The sequence below is a fragment of the Brachyistius frenatus genome, unplaced genomic scaffold, assembly GCF_029030835.1.
Source record: "Brachyistius frenatus isolate BFR_SWC_R1_liver_20210118 unplaced genomic scaffold, ASM2903083v1 Contig_3, whole genome shotgun sequence".
In the NCBI taxonomy this organism is placed as follows: Eukaryota; Metazoa; Chordata; class Actinopteri; family Embiotocidae; genus Brachyistius; species Brachyistius frenatus.
This window is the reverse complement of record NW_027210602.1, coordinates 5,311,913-5,330,768: the sequence shown is the minus strand read 5'-3', so window position 1 is coordinate 5,330,768 and position 18,856 is coordinate 5,311,913. Positions and strand designations below refer to the sequence as shown.

The 18,856-nt window shown below is 43.7% G+C and overlaps 1 protein-coding gene across 1 annotated transcript; it reads right to left on the bottom strand.

Moving 5' to 3' along the window:
• Positions 1-20: 20 nt before the first annotated feature.
• On the bottom strand, positions 21-17,212 carry LOC138625863 (chondroitin sulfate proteoglycan 4-like). Its single transcript, XM_069707096.1, has 22 exons — positions 17,149-17,212; positions 14,145-14,308; positions 12,381-13,481; positions 11,826-12,236; positions 11,615-11,736; positions 9,999-10,107; positions 8,410-9,738; positions 7,867-7,959; positions 6,952-7,449; positions 6,556-6,690; positions 6,150-6,335; positions 5,828-6,010; positions 5,539-5,715; positions 4,742-4,940; positions 4,525-4,656; positions 3,908-4,083; positions 3,558-3,753; positions 3,290-3,461; positions 2,537-2,930; positions 2,216-2,368; positions 1,451-2,032; positions 21-1,175 (listed from the first exon to the last, which is right to left on the bottom strand). Exons 1-22 carry the CDS (start codon positions 17,210-17,212, stop codon positions 63-65), a joined length of 7,689 nt encoding a protein of 2,562 aa, XP_069563197.1. The 3' UTR covers positions 21-62.
• Between the last annotated feature and the right edge of the window lie 1,644 nt (positions 17,213-18,856).

The following is an 18,856-nucleotide window of genomic DNA, read 5'->3' as shown; positions in this document are numbered from 1 at the left end:
ATCTATAATCTTTAAACCAATAACACACCTCTAAGGCACAGTTTTCCTGTGAATGACCTCCATCAAACCCAGTACTGGTTGTCTTTTAGAGTCGGAGTAGGGGACTGAGATCTCACAGAGGTCTTGAATCCAGCAGTAAAAGTTGGAAGGGCATTGCCACAAGTTACAGTATCTCTTTCATCAATGTTACAACTTCTAATATTCTCATTGCTGCCTGCTACATCAGCTTCAAAGGGCCCCCAGAAGGTCATCCCAGGGGCCAGACTCCTCCTCCTGGGACTTATGGTCATCCTCGGGGAGGATGGACAGCTTAAAGAGCTGAGTTGGGTGACCACCACAGAGGGAATAGCCACGCTCCGCTCTGACCGGCCCAGGAAGGGGCTGTCCTCGGTGGGTAACGGCAACGCAGCGAGCTGCTGCATGAGCCGCAGCCGGGCCTGTTTCTCCTTGCGGTGGCGGAACACTGAAATCAAAACTACAAGGATCACGATGAGGAACAAACACACCAGCAGCGGCAGGATAATGAGGAGCGGGTCGGAGGCAGGGCGAGGCAGGACCTCGACATGAACCGGGTGGATGTCCGGAGGGTTCATGGCACCAAGTTCCTCTTGGATAGAAGGAGTGTGGCGCTGTGTTGCATGTCCATGGCCTCCTCCTCCTCCCTCTGCACTGCTCCCCGATCTTCCTCCATGACTCCCATTGCGCGTGTGGTTCCCCCAGCGGTTGTGTGGCCTCTGCTTGTGCTGTGTCCTGTTGTGGTTCTTGTGCGACAAAATGTGAGGGTGCAAACCCACCCCGACCCCACTGTGCGTCGTGGATCCTCCTCGTCCAACTCCCCTCCCTCCTCCAGTAGTAGTCCCAGGTTGTTGACGGGTTGTTGTGTGCTCATGACTCGCACCACTCGGGCCATGATGCATCTGGTGGTGGGGTAAGATGGTGAAGTGAAGCTCACCCTTTGCTGGCTGGACTGGTCCAGCCTTCACCAGGAAGGTGAAAGAATCGTTGAGCGGTCTGGCGGGGGCGTGGCCTCGAGCTGTTGTGAGCGTGGATTCGTTACCATTCAGTTGGTTGTCACCATCACTGAGAGTCTCCTCGATGGCGACTCGGCCTTGCACCACATCTCTGAACGTAAATGACTTCAGGACCTCTGATGCTCGGTTAGGGTCGTAGGTCATCTGCATACATCCACACATAGACACAGAGGTGAGAGTCAACAGCAGTTCATGACAGATCCTTCAGATTCAAAAGTTGCTAGACGCGAATACACAGTCCAGCTGTGGGGTATCTTTGGATCTAAGGATAGCTTCAGGGTCAGTGCCTCATTGTATTCATGTGGTAATGCAGTTGAAAGGGAGGGACTGCCTAAATGAGGTGAGAAGGTCCAACATACAAGACTTGAGTTGAAACTACTGGTCTCCAATATTTCACAGATTACAACAAAAAGCTTTACCTTGACTAGTTTTCCATGTCTCGGTGGAGAGAGAACCTCAAAGACCGGGTCCACTCGGGTGATTCTCGCCAGCTCAGAGGCGTCGATCATGGCTTTCCCCAGTTTCACCGCGATACCGCTGGGAACTCTAACTGGTTCTCTCAGGTAGATCAGAGGCCGCACAGTTACCTCCACTGTCTGCGCTGTCAAATTTCCATAGTCAACACCAGAAGACGAAGCTGACACTGAGATTTGGAAGCTATCCTCCGATTCGCTGAGCTCGGTCATGTGATAGACGACGCGACCAAACTGGAGGTCCTCATGGCGGAAGGTGTTGACCTCCTGGTCGTTGATGGCGATGCGTCCATGACGAGGGTGTGTGGTTACCGTGTAGGAAATATTGGCCCGGCTCCGACTGTTGGTTTGAGCTGCCAGCTGGTTGGTTGTCAGGACCACTGCAGTCCGCCCTTGGACCAATGACAGGCCAGTGTTGTTCACCATGGAGACAGAGGGCTTAATTACCTCCAAACTGAATAGTTTGTAGAGTGGACGGTGATGTCCGTCAGTTACGTTGAAGTAGAAAACTCCTGTCGAGGGCTCACCCTGAAGAAGAAAACATGGAAATGAAGTACAAAAGAAATTTAATGAAAAGTGCCAAAAATAATTAACAGCAAACAGCCTGAAGCAATTGTATAATTCCATAAAACATCCATTTGGGCTTCATAGGAACATTCATAATGCACACACACTTGCACAATGGAACAGGAGCAGTAAAGTCCAAGTTACCTGCTGTATAAAATGCAGCCGGCCATGGTTGACGTCATACTGGGTGAAGGAGGTCACTGGCTCCAGTCTCTCCCCCAGCGTTAGGTAGCCGTTGTTGGGTTTACGAATCACCAGGTAGTGCAGCTCTTCTGGGGGCGTATCGTGGTCCTCAACCTGAACACATAGAAGGTCGAGGATTGGGTTTTACAAGACTTTAAATGGACTGTTCTCCCAAAGAAAGATGCTCAAAGATCAAATCAGAGCATTTTGGTTAGTCTGCGTGTGCACAGAAAACTCCTCCTATTAGTAATTGGAAAATAACAGAAATTTGAACTGGCCCACCTGAAGATTGTCTGGCCCGAGTACGACACTCTCTCCGACTACGACCTTCACACTGGGGGCTCTGCTCCTGATCAGCGGCGGCTGGTCGTTGACAGGTGTCACTGTGATGTTGAACATCTCTGTCACCGCCATGCTGTCTTTGACTCGCCGATGAGCAACCGAGTCTAATGACGAAAAGGAGGTCGACGCAGCCGAATAGAGAGGGGAAAAGGAGGTGGAAGAGGAGGAATCAGAGGAAAAAGCAGACAAGGCCGATATGGGGGAAGAGGACGAGAGATCCAAAGAAGCCACCCAGGCCTTGAAAGTGAAGCTGTCGCTCGTCGTCTCCGAGTCATCGTGGATATATGTGATGCCAAACTTGTTCAGGGTAACCTGGGAGAAATCTGGTTGGTTCCTGGGAAAAGATGAGAACCCAAAAGTCATACTTACTATTGAATCAGTGGTAGAAGTAAACATTTGATCTCAAAAGAATCATTCTGTACTTTTTAACTTGCGCAAAAGTCCGTCACTCGCTGTCATGTAATACTTGTTTATTGCATTTGGATGATGTATCCTATAAAATAAAATAGAACTATATAAAATCTCCTTTATTTTGACAAATCACATCTCACTGTTAGGTCGTACTGCAGTGTCTGTGTTGGTGTATAGAACTGTGAATCTTATTTACTTTTGCTCTGTGTTTGCTATTACATTAATACGGTTGATTTTACTGTCCAGGTAATTAAGTGAGACATGAAGAAAAGAGCCAAGCACCTGGTGAGATTATGTCCTCGTGTAGACAGAACCCCGTGGCGGGGCAGAGAAATAACACGATACATGATGTGGTGGTCTTTCCGGTGGGACTCCGGAACTTTTCCCAGGAGATTAGAGGCATCGAGCTTCGACCTGTCAATCGTCACCCGGCCTCCCTCGGCCACCACGGCACCTGAGTGACAGATACAGACAGTAAACCTGGCCTACTTGAACTCATGTTCTTCCTGGTACAAGATGCTTATCCATCTGAGAGAGAGCTATGGACTACCTGCATTGTTCAGAAGTCTGGTCTTGTGTTGAAGGCTGTCATGATGTTCATTGGCTTGGTAGGAGATCAGGATGGTGAAGGTGTGCGGCGGAAGAAAAGCAGGAGGAGAAGACACCGTGAAAGAAAAGGCGTCTGCAGCCGACCATCCCACTGACTCTGGATTGTTTTGATCGTACAAGATAACTCCATCATTCACCTGAGAGAAAGTGAGAAAAAGAAATGAAGAGAGAATCATTTTACTTTAGAAATAAACACAAGTTTGCTCCTGATACAAAGACTGACAAATATATAAGGCTCTGTCATCCAAAATATAATAAGACCAACACACATGCACACACAGACATCCCTACCATGCTCTGTGTGAATGTGGAAATGTGTCTTGTGGAGTTGTCGGGCATTCGTCGGAGTAGGCGGCCGAGTTTAGGAGGAGCAGTCAACGCGAAGACCACGGACTGGTTTCTTCTGATGTCACTGACGTTGTTGGTTACCACCTGAAGCTCCTGCTCTGAGATCGGTGTCACAGAGCCTTCAACAGCAGCAAAGACACAGTGAAAGAAAGAGGAAAAGATGACAACAACAACAAGAATTTAATGAATGATTAAATGAGTTGCATATTAAATCCATTAGGTCTTTCATTTAAAGATTTTGTGTTTACACATAGGTACCATTAAGCATATTTTGGCCAAGATACAAACACCAACATTAAATATTCTACTTGTGGCTGTACATCAGAATAACAGCTACACTTATGTCACCTTGATGGTGAAGACCACCGACACATATGTTTGGTTAGAATCGTGGAAAGATACACAATCACTCTGGCACCGAGTGTGGACAGAGGAACTGTAACCTGTTTGTGTAGGTGTAACCATAACGCACTGTGGCTTAAGAGTAGCGAGGCCACCCAGTGGCATTGTTGTATACTACATTACACTACAATTACTCTGGAGGCTGTGAGTAGTTATACCTGGGTAGACCTCTATGGGGTGGTTTCTCTGCAGGGTGAGGACCAAAGAGTGGGCAGTTGTGCTGAAGATCTGGCGAGGGGCGAAGTTCATGCCATCATTCACCTGGAAATGAAAGCCACCCGACAACGCACCTACACAAGGACCAAAGGGTTGACTCACACGTTACACTAAAAGTCTTTTAGAAAATGATACCGGCAATAGCAACGCAATGCTCACCACTGTGTACAAACACCAGTTGTCGGCTTTGTATGTGATTTTGGGTGAAGTTCAGGATGTGTCTGGAGGGGGCACTCTTCAGAGACAGGTGGCCATTGCTGGGTGGTGTGACAACAAACTCTAGCCCATCAGGTGGCGAGTCAGAGTCCTTGGCGCTCAGATCATCGACGGTTATTTCTGTCACCGAACCCACCCACACCTGAAGAACCAAAAAGATAGTTGGACGGAAAGGACAGGAAGGCGATAAATATCTTGAGCAATACATATATTCACTTTCTTGTCGAGAGTCATTGGTCATTGGCGCCAACCTTATTTCTGTAGGCTAAGTATAAAGTTTAAAACAGGAGACAATTAACTTACCTTAGCTTAGCATAAAGACTGAAAGCAGGGGCTAGCCTGGCTCTCCACAAAGGCCTACCAGCACTACTACATATTTACCAAATGAACACTTTTTTTTTTTTAATTATCATTCACAAACAGAAAAGCAACAACCACAAGTTAGTGTTTTATGAGGAGTCTTTACGTTAAGATAAGCTCACCTGCTGGCTCTTCATATTTAGCAAACAGACGTCATAGCTACTGTGATCCTCTCATCAAACTCGCAAATAGTTATGTTTTACAAGATATCTATCCACTTATTTGTCGTGTTGTAAAAGCATAATCAAGTTTCATCTGTTCTGTCAGTTTCAGTGTTGTCCTTTTTTACAAAATAAAAAGTGTTCACATTCAGCCTCTTCAACCTAATCTTAGATCAAAATAATTATCATGTCTACTCTTACTCATTAGGAATTTCCCACCTTCAGGCCACGGTTGGTTGTAACAACAGGACTCTCATCATTAACAGGTGTGACGTTGATGTGAACAGTGCAGGGCAGACTGTGTTTCCTGATTTCCGTCTGATTGGCCACAATGGTGAAGTTATCTGTCAGTGTGTCGGTGCCATCATGGATATAGGAGATGTACTCACGTTCCACCTTGAAACGCATGTTGGTTGGCAGGAATTAAAGTATACATTAAAACATTTTAGATGTGTTAATAATATATTAGCGATAACCGAATGGGGTTTTCATGTGGGCTCTGTCGAACCTCAGTGTGTGTGAAAGCAGTGATGGGCATCCCCGGGATCCGGTTGTGCTCCAAGTGTCCGTATCGCGGGGGAATGATGACCTGGTACAGGAAATTCATTCCTGAGAAGTGATGATTGGCAACCTTGATGATATCAGAGGTCAGGGGCAGGGACGACCCCTCATCTAAGGTCAAGTCAGACACCTGGAGAATCAATGAACAGAAGAAAGTACTGACTGAATGGTTTGTTGGTGGATCCCTAAATTGCTTTGTAAGTCGACCCCAATGTAATCATTTCATGACGGTAAATTAATTGACTATGTTATACACAAACCCGTTATACCTGTAGAGGAAGCAGGATTGGAATGATATCAATTTCTAGCCTGATATGTCCCACTTTTGTCACCCCGTTGGTTGCCTCCAACAGAACAGAGTCGTTGACACTTCCCGCAGTCTGCTGATGATAGGTGATCAGGCCCTGGTTGAGATCCTCCTGGGTGAAAGAGGTTGTTGGCTGCTCACTGACACTCTACATGGAGGAATGGAGAAGACAAACCCTTCAAGTTCTCTTTCTGTGTGTGATTCAAATGTTGCTAAACAATTATTGTGCACAGAAATATGATATGATGATTAGGAAATTAGCTGCAGATAGACAAAGATCATCAAGGTAGTACGTAAACATCATGGAAGATCTTGCTCCAGAAAGCCAATTTTAAACCTAAAAAAAGCTGAGTTAACAATTGCTGTACCTTATAGAGGTGCTGCTGTTCTCTATTTGTCTTTTGATGCTTGTTGTCGGTGGATAACATCTGAATGACGCCCAGCGTGGGAGGACTTTGAACAGTAAAAACTATCTCTGACGGCTGGCTGTCTTCATGAACCACCTGGTGGAAAGACACAGCCTAAGTTCATATTTGCAAATAATAGAGAAGAAGAAATCCCACACCCTGCAATGACAACAACATTAACCTATGACATTAATGAGCTATAAAATATCACAAAAATGATGGTGGACAATAATGGGTATGGAACAAAATACATTTTAAAATGTAGACTGCAGCTAGAAATTAACATCTCATAATATGACCATGTTTAAAGATCACAGAAAATAAACAATAAACTTGCGTTGAAGTGCAACGGGTTACCTCTAAATGTTCCTTGCTTACAGAGGCATTCTGTCCCTCTGCCACCACCACTGGATGGTTGTTTACGACTGTCGGTGGCCTCTGATGACTCTCCAGGTATATTTTTACTGGCACTCCAATGTCCAGATGTGCCTCCCTCCTCCCTCTTTCCAGTCGCCTCTCTGGGCTCCTGTTTCTCACTCTTGCCGTCACATTGAAGCCATCCAACAACTCTTGGCTACTGTCGTGGCGATATGCCAGGCGCCCTGCCACCAAGTCTCGCTGGGTGAATATTGAAATTGCATTTGCTTCCGGTAGACTTTCACCATCTCCATTCTTAAAGCAGAGTAAACCGTGTTTAGGTGGAAGGAAGACCTCGAATGTCACTTCCTGTGGGTCTCGGATGTCAAGGTTGCTGAAGACGCTCAGGTTAGCAGAGGTCAGGGTTGTGATCCCACCTCTCTGGACCATGAGACCCGTATTGTTCTCCACCTGCACGTAAGGATCCTGGGCCATCACCTGCACCAGCCAAGTACAAAACAGACACAAATTAGTTACGTACAATGTTTCATCTGACCACAATTCAGACATCAGGAGATTTACTTATCTTCACAGTAAAAGTGTTGGGTAATACCTAAACACTAGCTGAATACTGCTTGGCTCACTACTTTTTAACCTTTAAATGGTTGTTTAGCCACTGATATTTTTGCCTGCCTCTCTGTTATCTCTATCATTGTTCTCTCGGACAATTCAACATACTGACAAGGAACCGTAGTTGAAAAATTAGCCACTTGGCCACCACTGGTACTTTTCCAGTGAAGTCGATGAATGGGCAATGTCCCAATGTCATCATTCCACTGTCACTCTTTAACAAAAGCATAAATACCAGCCACAAACTAAATAGATACCAGACCAAAGACAACATATTGTAATCACCTGCAGCAGTGTTGAAACATAATGTTTCCCATCTGTTACGAAAAGCACAAAACGCCCAAAACTCACTCCACCGTGGACAAACAATACCTTTTTCTGAGAGGAGAGAAAAGAGGAGACAATGATGACAAAAGAGGAAAAAACATTAGCAGGCTTAATAATAAAAATGCAAAGGATAAAATAAAACATATTTATTACTGTTTCAGCATAAGTCAAACAGAGTATTCACAGGTTAAGGGCAGCTGTTTTAAAGTGATGGTTGAATCTTGAAACTGTGTCTGAAACCCTCTCATGCAAAGCTGATTTTGCAAGTTTCCAAAAAACTGTCCAGGTGTGCAAAGGTGAGTAACATGACAGTATGAAGGACTTTAGATTATCCAAATAGTCACACCCTTATCCCGATTTTAAAAAAAAAACTGATCATGTCTTACCCTTTGTATGACCGACCTCTAACCCTATCCCTAGCCCTAAATTTGCCCTGGTCAATCCGTATAGCTTTGATAACAGTTGATTCACCAAGTATCTGAAAAGAAAAATTGTGCTCACTTGTTCGAGGTCGCGCTGCGTGAACTCGTACACCTTGTGACTGGGATTGCTAGCCTGAACCAGCTCTCCCATGGGTATCCCCCTCCGAGTGTACACCAACCAGCTGTCCTCAAAGTCAGAGTCATCGTCCCGGAAACGAAGGTCATTCACTGTCACCAACCTCTGGCCATCGCGGGCCACATGGAAAACTTTATCGACAACCCTGACAGGTCTCTGATCATTGACAAGCTGCACGGAGATATTGAAGGTGTGCTCTGCTGTGTTTTTTTCCTCCTTCTTGTTTGGATGTTTTTGCGGTTTGTAAACCACAACCTGAAATGCAAAGTAGTCCTGCTTGGTCTCACTGTCATCGTGAACGTACATGATCCTCTCCTCAGCGATATCCTGATTTGTGAACATCAAAATGTTGTCATTAATTGAAGTTGAGTTGGAGAGGTTTATCTTCCTTATCTGCCCGTGCCTGGGGCTCACCGTAATATTGTAGAGGACCTTCCGGTTACTTGCTGTGTGAGTAAACAGAATATCTTTGGTGATTACTTTACTCCCTCCTTCCACAATCGAAAGGCCTTTGGTTACAACTGTGACGGCGGTCGACTCGGCTTTGATGTTGATTCTAAATTCGTACGTCTTTGAGTTGGCATGCGATGAAAACACCTGAAAGCTGAGCGTGTCTCTTGTGTCATCGTTCAGCTTGTTGAGAAGCTCATACTTCACCAAACCATCTGTGATGTTCTTCTGGCTGAAGGTTGAGTTCCTTTGCAGAACTTTGTTGTTGAGCAACAGCTGCCCTTTTTTTGGTTCTGTTAGGAGCCGGAAGTAGAGGTCGCTCTCATTGAGTTTAACACCCTTAGAAATCACATGGAGGTCCTCAGGAGTGACAATGGCAATCAGAAGGCCATTGACCTCCATCTTGCTTCGCGTGATTTTGAAGTGAATCCAACGTACCAATATGGGGAAAACAACCTCTTCTTTGGCCAAGGACTCAATGCTGATTTTACATTTGAAGTGATCCGTGATGTTGGTCTGAGTCTGTAGGCCATAGTAGGTGTTGAGGTATCGGATCCGTTCTATTTCAAGAAGTTTCTGAGAGAAAGAGGTTATCGGTTTCCACTCGCCACTTGAGTGAAACCTCTGGAGCTCGCCATATTGTGGCAACTCTGTAACGTCATACCAGATGTCTACTGTAGGATCAGCCACATTAATTTGTACTGCGAGGTGATAGGTGGTGATGACGGAAGCCTCGCCTTGGTTCACTTGCAGTCCCGTATTATTCACGAGCTTGTGTTCGAGCAATACCGTCATGATCCTCAAAACCACTGTGTTACTCAGCTGCAGAAAGGAGAGGCAAGAAGAATACCACAGGAGAGGATAGGATAAAAAAAAAAATAGAAATGGGAGTTGAAAGGAGGCAAGAGGAAATGAGGATAGAGTGACAGAGAGGGTCAATTAATCCACTGTAAATCCACTTCTACAACATCAACTCTAATGAACGTGATATGGAAAATTCGTTAACTTTAAATTCTTTGTACACAATTTGTGGTTACAATTTATGAGCTTATTGCATCTTGTGAAGCGACTACACTACTCACTTTCTGCCCATCGCTGACCCTGAGTGCCAGCCTGGAGGTGGAGACCCCTGAGTGGACAAAACTGATTTTACCCTCCTCCAGATCATTTAGGGAGAACAAGTTGATGGCCCTGGAAGATAGATGCAGTCCTGTTATTATCCAAGTTTTAATCTGTTTTCTGATTTACTGGTTGTTTGTCTGATGCTGTAAACTGAGACTGGAGGTTAGGATCACCTACAGAACAGTACAGTGGTCCAATCAGAGAAGACTCTCAGTCATCGAGGTTATTGTATATTTCAGTGTTTAATGCATATGCACTTGCTTGAGGTTCTTGAAGACATTTCGCCTCTTATCCAAAACACTTCTTCAGTTCTAACTAACTGATGGGGAGTCCCACGCTTCTGAACAACATTAAAAAAGTAAGACAATGGTTTCCCAAGTGCATGGGCAACACAGGAGAGCCAACCTCTCAGCAGTCAACCTACATCTGACGGAGAAGGAATCTTTTTTTGAGGACAGCAATGTACACATTTTGACCGTTTGAATAAGGAATGAAAGAAGCTATCTATGTCCAATTTGAATGACAACACTTATTGTCATGATCTTGTATGATTTGATGTCCTTATCTCAGTTTGAGTGCTATTTTAGTTTGGAAGTTGCTTTTGACATGTTTTGAGCTTGTTTTCTGTTTTTTCTTTTAAGGTCTTAGTGTCTGCCCTGTTTCTCCTTGTGTTCACCTGTGGTCCTCTGTCTTCTCTCTTTCCCTGGTGTTGTTCCTGCCTGCCACACCCACTTCACCTAGTTTCAGTTCCCCAAACAGCCCCACCTGCACTCACTTTCCAATCACCTGTGTCAGTATATATTCCCCTGGTTTTCATCCCCTTTTTTTGTTAGTTTGTCTGCCTTGAGTTCAGACTGTTTTGTTTGTGTCCCCCCAGTGTCCCCCCAGTGTCCCCCCAGTCGCCTTGCTTCCGCTGCCTGCCTTTTCCCTTCTGTGGATTTTAATTAGTTTTTCAGTAAGTTCTTTTGTATCTGCATTTTTTTTGTTTGGCTTTCTTTTGTTACTTTTGTTAAATGTTTTTTATGAGCTCTAGCTTGGTTTGCTTTTTGTTGTATGGTGTTCTTACAGTTCTGCTTTTTGAAATGATAATAATCTTTATTTTTTTACGAGCCGTTTGCCTTTCATTTGGGTCCGACTTTCTCAGTCCTAAAATCCCACACCAGGAAGAATGACATTCATTGAAGCCATGATTCGTGACCTTAACGGTTTACAGGACAGCTGGACGGGTCAACGACTCACAGGGTGTTAACAACCACACAAGAGGGTCCTGGGATTTCCCACCCAACAGGAGAAACATTTTGGATGAGAGGTGAAATGTCTTCAAGAACCTCAACCATGTCCTAATTGCCTTCAGATAACACTTAGATAAGTACAATGGTCACACTAATCAGTTGCTGACTACAGTGATGTTACAATTGAGCTCCTGAACAGCAATAGGATAGGCTGCCTTCATCGAGAAACCAGTAACATTTTCTTTTTCAAGCTTGGCTTTTATTTACATACAAACAGTCACTTCACCAACAGACCTCTGGCTGGTTATAAGATTAGCGAGGCTCTGTAAAGCCATAGCACCAACCTGCCGGGGTAATCCTGGTGCTCAAGGTATCCAGCCTCGCTGTTGAGGTTTCCCAGGGAGCTGAAAACCAGCTCCTCTGGACTGCTGTCAGGGTCTGACACTCTCAGCACATCTGTTGTCAGCTGGGGGCATTGTGGATGCATTAATTTTGACTTTCTTATGCTTAATTAACACAAATATTCACACCAGCCTTGGATTCTGTTGTGCCTACCTGTCTTTTGGACTTCTCCAGCAGACTAAAAAGGTTTCCTTCCGGCAGGCTAAGCACAGGTGCATCATTGACAGGACTGATGCTAATGTCAAACCGGTGCAGACGGTTGTCCTTCAGAAACACAGGAAGCTCCTTCTTATTGCTGGAGAAGACTGAAAATATGAAAAAGTCATTCTCGTCCTCTGAACCACTGTGAACGTACATCACCCGGCCCTGCCACAGGTCTAGCATACTGAACGTCCGGTCATGCTCCTCTGTTCCTATTGTGATAGTCCTCTCCTGCCCCTTGTCCAGTATCCCATCAGGGTCAGGACTGAGGTCCAAGCGGAGCTGGCCGTGAACAGGCTGCTCTTCAATGCGGAACATCAGCTGGGATGGATGGATGCCCAATTTACGGAAATCCAAATTCACCTGGCAGAGAGTGCAAATAGAAACAGCGTACTGTATTGGTGCTGCAATGTGAAAACTACTCCAGCTAATTTTTTTTTTGAAAGAAACATGTCAAATAACTAAAATGAAAACTTAATAGACAGATCAGCAGAAGACAAGCTCTACCTTCATGTGTTTGGGTTCTAGTGGTGCCCGGCCTCCTTCAGCAATCTCCAGCTTTTTCAGGAACAAGAAGTTAGCGTTCTTCTTATTATTGGTAGTTGACTCTGTGGTTGTAACTTCAAACTCTGGAAGATCTGTTGGACTGATGGTGGTTTCTGTCTGTAGAGCTTGCCCTGTCTTACAGCCCACAGTGATGTCCTTGGTGACTGTTGCATGAGGTAGGCCTGTTTTTTGAGTGTTTACCCTTATTTCTCGGAGGCAACCTTTAAAGGAGGCTCCTCCAGATGGAACAGAAGGCAATCCAGCTTGTCTTCCTTCTCCCCGGGCGTCTTCGTCCAGCCCTCCGAGGAAGAGAGGCCCTTTGAGCTGGATGACCTGAAGCTCCTGACTAAGGCTGGCCCTCACCAACTCCTTGCCTACCTTCAGCTGGACATTGTAAGGCAGCAAGTGCAGCTGGAGGGAGTACCAGGTGTGGTTGCTGTAGACATGTGTTATAGAATGCAGCTCAGTTTTAATCCCCTCTTCATTTCCAACCGATGCCACCAGGTGGCCATCTCTGATCTCAATGGCAACAAACCCTCCTTCGTCGCCAGAGCTATACAGGACCACGCCATCTTCTTCTTTGGCGGAAGGGTGCAGTTCACATTCAAACACGCCCTCTTGAAGCACCTCCCACGTCGGGAGAGAGATGAACGCTTTAGAGCTGAAAAAACTGACAGGATCTTCTTCCGTTGCAGAAAACTGTGGACTGCAACCAAGAGATACCTCGTGGACGCTCTTGTACCCAGAATATGGCCTAAGGCTGGACAGTAGATTATGTTCATTGAAGACAACTTCGTCTATACAGCCCCTAAACCCAGTGGAGATGTTGAGAAGATAGGGATGATTCAGCCCTGCTGTCCCGCCAACAAGGAGTCCATCCTCCACACTGAGCTCCAGATCTGGTCCTGGCATTCGGAGGCTGGTGTGAGAGTTTCGGTCAATGGTCATAGTGATATTATGGCGGGTGTGGGTCAGCTCTATAGTGTGCCATTCCAGATCACTAAGATGGATGCCCTTCTCTGAGCGTAATGAACGCTCACCTGAGCCTAGATCAAGACGCACCTGAGGGGTGAAGGTGGAGATGAGAAGGGAAAGAGTGAGAAAAAGTTGACACATTGAATTAAAGTCTTTTTAATTTCTGCTGAAACACCAGCAGATATTTGTAAGACAAAAGGAGGCAAGAAGAGCAATGCATTCATTTAAAGAGGATGGAGTTCTTGAAAGTGCATATTACAAAGGTCAAGGGAAATGTTACTTAGATTAAAAGATTATTCCACAAACACAAATGCAACCAGGCTATTTAATAGCATTTCCTTTGCCTTTTACTTGGTGTTTCCATTAAACTATTGTGGTCTTCTCTCTAAACCTCAGTCATGAAGGAACTTGTTCTGAAATGAAGCCAATGCCAGGGGGTTTGCTTTTTTTCCTCTCTGTGAGCAACCCGACACCAAGTTGTGTCAAACATGAGCTAAAATGGCCAGAGGGACAATTTTCCCACTTGTTTTGAAGGTGGAAGGCATTTTTACGAGAGCCCTGAAACAGGTTTCACTGATCTGTAGCCATATTACTGAAATTGAAATGGTCTTTATCTTACCAAACACAAATAAATACACTTCCTCTCATAATATGTGTCCTCTGAAAAAAACAATTATCACATTTTTCCTGCTTCCATCCATTCCTAGTAGTTGCTTTCGAGATGTGAAGTAGTAAGATGTGATAGCTTACCTGCAGGCGCCCAGAGATCAACTCCAGAAGCAAGAAGTCTCTCTGTCCTGCTGCCAAAAACAGCAGCCCTGACTGAATAGAGGTTCGAAATTGCACGTGGATCGACGTCTGAATGGAGGTTTCCACTGTCCGCAGATGGATGTAGCCATCACCGTAGAACGAAACTGTAACAGTGTAAAAGGAGGCAGATGAGAAGTTAAGGCCAAACATGTGTCCAGATTGATAAATGTTTGATAGGATTATTAATCAGTGCCAATGGCAGGATTTCTGGCTTTGTACTGTGCAGTCTAATGCGTTGCAGTGGCTGTGTGAAAACTGTTGATTCAGGGCGCCATTGTGGCTTCACAGTTGAGATGCCGGCCTGGTGGTGACCAAAGACTGTTCCATTAAACTGTATTGACCGACTTGTCAATGCGGCGTCTGCTCTGCACTTTGCACCTGTTATCTGAATTCAATTAATGACAACTAATGCACTCTGCAGCGGGTCATCCTGAAATGTTCTGATGCTAATTAGTCTTCACTGATGACCCAGATGACACAAATTGAACGTTCAGTCGTACAAACATGCACAACTGCACGTATCATTAGTTGGTTACTGTTTTAACCAGCTCGTGCCTTTTAGCTGAGATCAGTTTCACAACTATGAAGTCTCTCCATCCTGCTGCCAAAAACAGCAGCTCTGACTGAATAGAGGTTCAGTCAGAACCCACGGTACAAATATAACATAAAAAAGGTGTTTCAGTCGTTACCATTGCTATGGATTATCTCATGATGGATGGCTGTACCTAGGCAGAGCTCTAAATGCTTACACCAACATGCTCACAATGTCATGCTGACGTTCAGCAGGTGTGTTTGCCACAGTTATAATCTTAGTTTTGCATGTTAGCATGCTAATATTTGCTAGTGAGCACTAAATACAAAATTATCAAAGAGCTGAAGCTGTGAATATGATTTTACTTCAACAGACTAAAATTGGTCTGAATGAAATTTGGACCTGACCGTGATGGTGGATAAAAAAGTTAAGGGTTGGTACAGTGGAATCTATTGTTTCTGAGAATAATATAATTGTCTGTACTAAATATCATGATGATTCATCCAATAGGGAAAAAGTCAAGGGGTCTCCAAAATCATCACATTATCTGGGAATCAAAATTTTATAACAATCAGTCTGATACTAGGGAGATATTTTGGTCAGAACCACGGCAGTGGAAAAAAAAAAAAAACACGCTGCAATCTTTACGTGTTCATTCAGTGTTGCTAAAAAAAAAAAGGACCATCGACAGAAGGGCAGGACACACTCACACTGCATTTACAGTTCATCAAACACACATTTGGCCCTTAAAAGGCCTGTAAAAAAGACATTGAACAGATCAACATATCTGCATGTAATTTAGCAGTTAGATCAATATAACTACCACTTACTCCGAATGATAAAAACAAAAGGTATGGCTGTCTTTATTTTAATTGATTTGACCTACAAAGCAGCAGTATTGGAGTGCTCTGTCAAAGCGATGGTCCATTTGTGGAAGTCATGACATGCAGCAAATACAGGTCAGTGAAATGGGTCCGTGTGTGCTCTCTTACAACAAACAGAGAAATGAAATAACTCAAAATCAAAAACCAGATTAGAAAAGCACAAACTATTTTATACAACAAACTATTTGCTATGTCCCATTTTCTCAGTAAAAGAGCTCTATAATTGGCAAGAGGAGGAGAAAACTGAACTCAATTATTTTACAATTAAAGTACCGTGTACAAATTAATGTAGAGTAGAGGCAGATTAATGACATAAAAGCTTATCATTTCTGTTCCCATTTCACACAGAAAAATGTCAGTCACCAGCACAAACCAGACCCACAGGAAAATCGATTTCAAATAGTATTCAGTCTCTTTGCTTGTGGTTGAAGCATCTAACAAGCTGGCGAACATTGTAGATTCATTTGTAAAATAAGAAAATAAGTAATAGTCGAGGAATATATGTTTGTGTTCTTGATCAGCAAAACCTCATCAGAAATATACATGCAGCAGAATCAATAGGTGCTGTCCTTCTTTCGTGCCTGCACTGGTTTCATTCATCCTATTGCCTTATTATTATTTTTTTGCCTTTAAACCCCCTTCTCATCTCTTGCTGGGAAATGCACTGTCTGCAAAAAACAATGTTTCATATCAAAGCTATTATTATGTGATAGTACCCTGGTCCCAATGAAAAGTACTCAGTCAGCAGGCAGGTCCAGCATGCCGCTCTGCATAAAGCCTATAAGCTCGCTGTCAGTATATGTCAGTGTGTCTATCAAAGCATCTCTAATCTGCCTCTACGATACCAGTGAACATTGGATTATTAGTAATCTCCCTGCAATCGCAGACACCTCGAATGTGATAGATAGATAGATAGATAGATAGATAGATAGATAGATAGATAGATAGATAGATAGATAGATAGATAGATAGATAGATAGATAGATAGATAGATAGATGACGTGTTTTGCATAGAAATCAAAGGTGTAGCCTGTGTATGATGATACTATTTTATCTATGTCACACTTCTGAGGATCAACAAAGGATAACATTTCACAAACCAAATCTGAGCTGTCGGACGGGGCATTTAATGAGCAGTGTGGCATCATATGAAGTCATCATGTTGCTGTAAGCATCCAAAATTTAATCCAGCATATTGCCATATGTCACATGTCTCCAACATTAGGGTGGATTAAATAACAAGATGCTTACTGTCATGGACACATTTTTATGTAAATCAAAGGTTGCACAAAAAAAAATAAAAATAAAGGATATTGTAATGACATTTATATTATCTTTGTCTTGATGGCCATAACATCAGAACAACAACCACAGCTTGTTAATAAATACAAGCTAAAAACCTATTTCCACATGCTTCTATTATGGAAAATGTTTTTTCACCGCCTGACCACAAAGAAACAGTTTAGAGTGACAGTTTAAGTGTTGCATGTCACAGCTAAGAGGTGGTTTTCAATCTGCAGCACCTTACCTCCATAGACGTGCCCCGTGGAGATCAGCAGGAGGAGAAACAGACCAGCCACTAAACTTCCCATCGTTAGTTTGCTTCTTCTTATCTAATTTGCATTCAGTTGAGAGCAACATCTGGCTGCTTGACTGTGTGGTCCATTATCTTCACTGTGCAGCACTGGCTCTGCATGTTATTACCACCAATGACAACTTCCAGAGAGCCTGTACTTGCTCAGCTGGTTTGGGATTACAGCCTTACATTTTTTTTTTTTTTTTTTTTTACCTGTGTCTGTGAGCAGGGCAGAGCAGAGAGGTGGAGCTCCACCCTCAGATCCTCCCCTCAAATCCAGGAGGCCTTTCAGCGTGAGGGTGCAGTACAAGACAAGAACACAAGGGGGAGGTGTCGCAGCATCTACAGACAGAGAGGGACGTGGGAAAAGAGCACCTCCACTAGAGGGAGACTGCGTTCATTGTGTAGCTATTCATCTGCTTTGATTTATTAGGATGGCTGTTTGTTAATTATTTTCAGAAAGGCTTCACACACATCATCCTTTATAAGGAAACATACATTCATCCATTTCATTTTCTTGAGTTAAAATAAACACACTGTCACTTTATTATTCACAGTCTTAAGTATTCACAGCAATTCTTTGTATATTTCCAGAAAAATATTCTGTAAAATCTCCCTCTAGAACAAATAAATTAATAATCTGATTGAGTTTAAAATCTGACATGCTCCTGTGATAATCCAAGATGTGGTCCCTCTGTCCCAGTGTAAACTAGGACAGCTTCCTGCTCCCCATGACCCTGTAAAAGCACAAGTGGGTAAAAGGATAAACTATAATGAATGGGCAGATAGATGGAAGTCTGTAAACCAGTGCTCATTCAAATTCGGCCCGACTCCCACTCGAAAGGAGTGCTGTGTTTAGTTCCCAGGATGCCGAATAATAGACTCCGCAGCCCACTTCTTCAACGAAAGGGTCACACCCTAAATAGGTCGCAGTTCAGCTGGTGACGGGGTCCGTTTCCTGATGAGAGGGGTGGTGTGTTTTAATGAGCCCGGGTCCCACACTGAGAGGATTAACGCCTCGTCGCTCAGGCTGGAAAAGTCTTTAAAGCTCAACGAGCAGACAACAAAGCAAATTCTAATTTCTAAACTCATCACTTTTTCACATTTGTAAGCGGGATTCATGATGCTCGTTACCTAAACAAAACAAATATATTCTAAAAGGATCTACAGTTGCTTAACAAATTAACTATTTCGTAGCAGCAGCATGAATGAAACTACAGATGTACCTTATTCCAATAAATAAAAAAAAAATGTATAACTTTATTTGATACAGGAAGGTAAATCACTATTTTAGTAACTCTATGAATAATTTTATGGTCTTTCATTAAGTTTTGCTATTTGTTTGGGAATCAATTCAAAGTTCATATTAAACTTTCAATTGTGATGCAATAAAAGCCATCATATTTAAGTTACATGTGGTTTCACATAGCAAAAAACATGTCATGTGTATTTAGTTTTCACTTTCGTACAAATGGTTTACATAACTGGACGCAGTGGGGATTTGTCACACTGTAAACTGTGTTTCTTGCACTGCTGGAATCAATTAAAAGACTGAGCCTGACTCTGTTGCTGTGGTAAGAAACGTGTAAGAATAACTGACAGGATAATGGTGAAATAATGACAATTAGGTTTGGGTTGAGGCTGAGTAACCGTGTGCAAA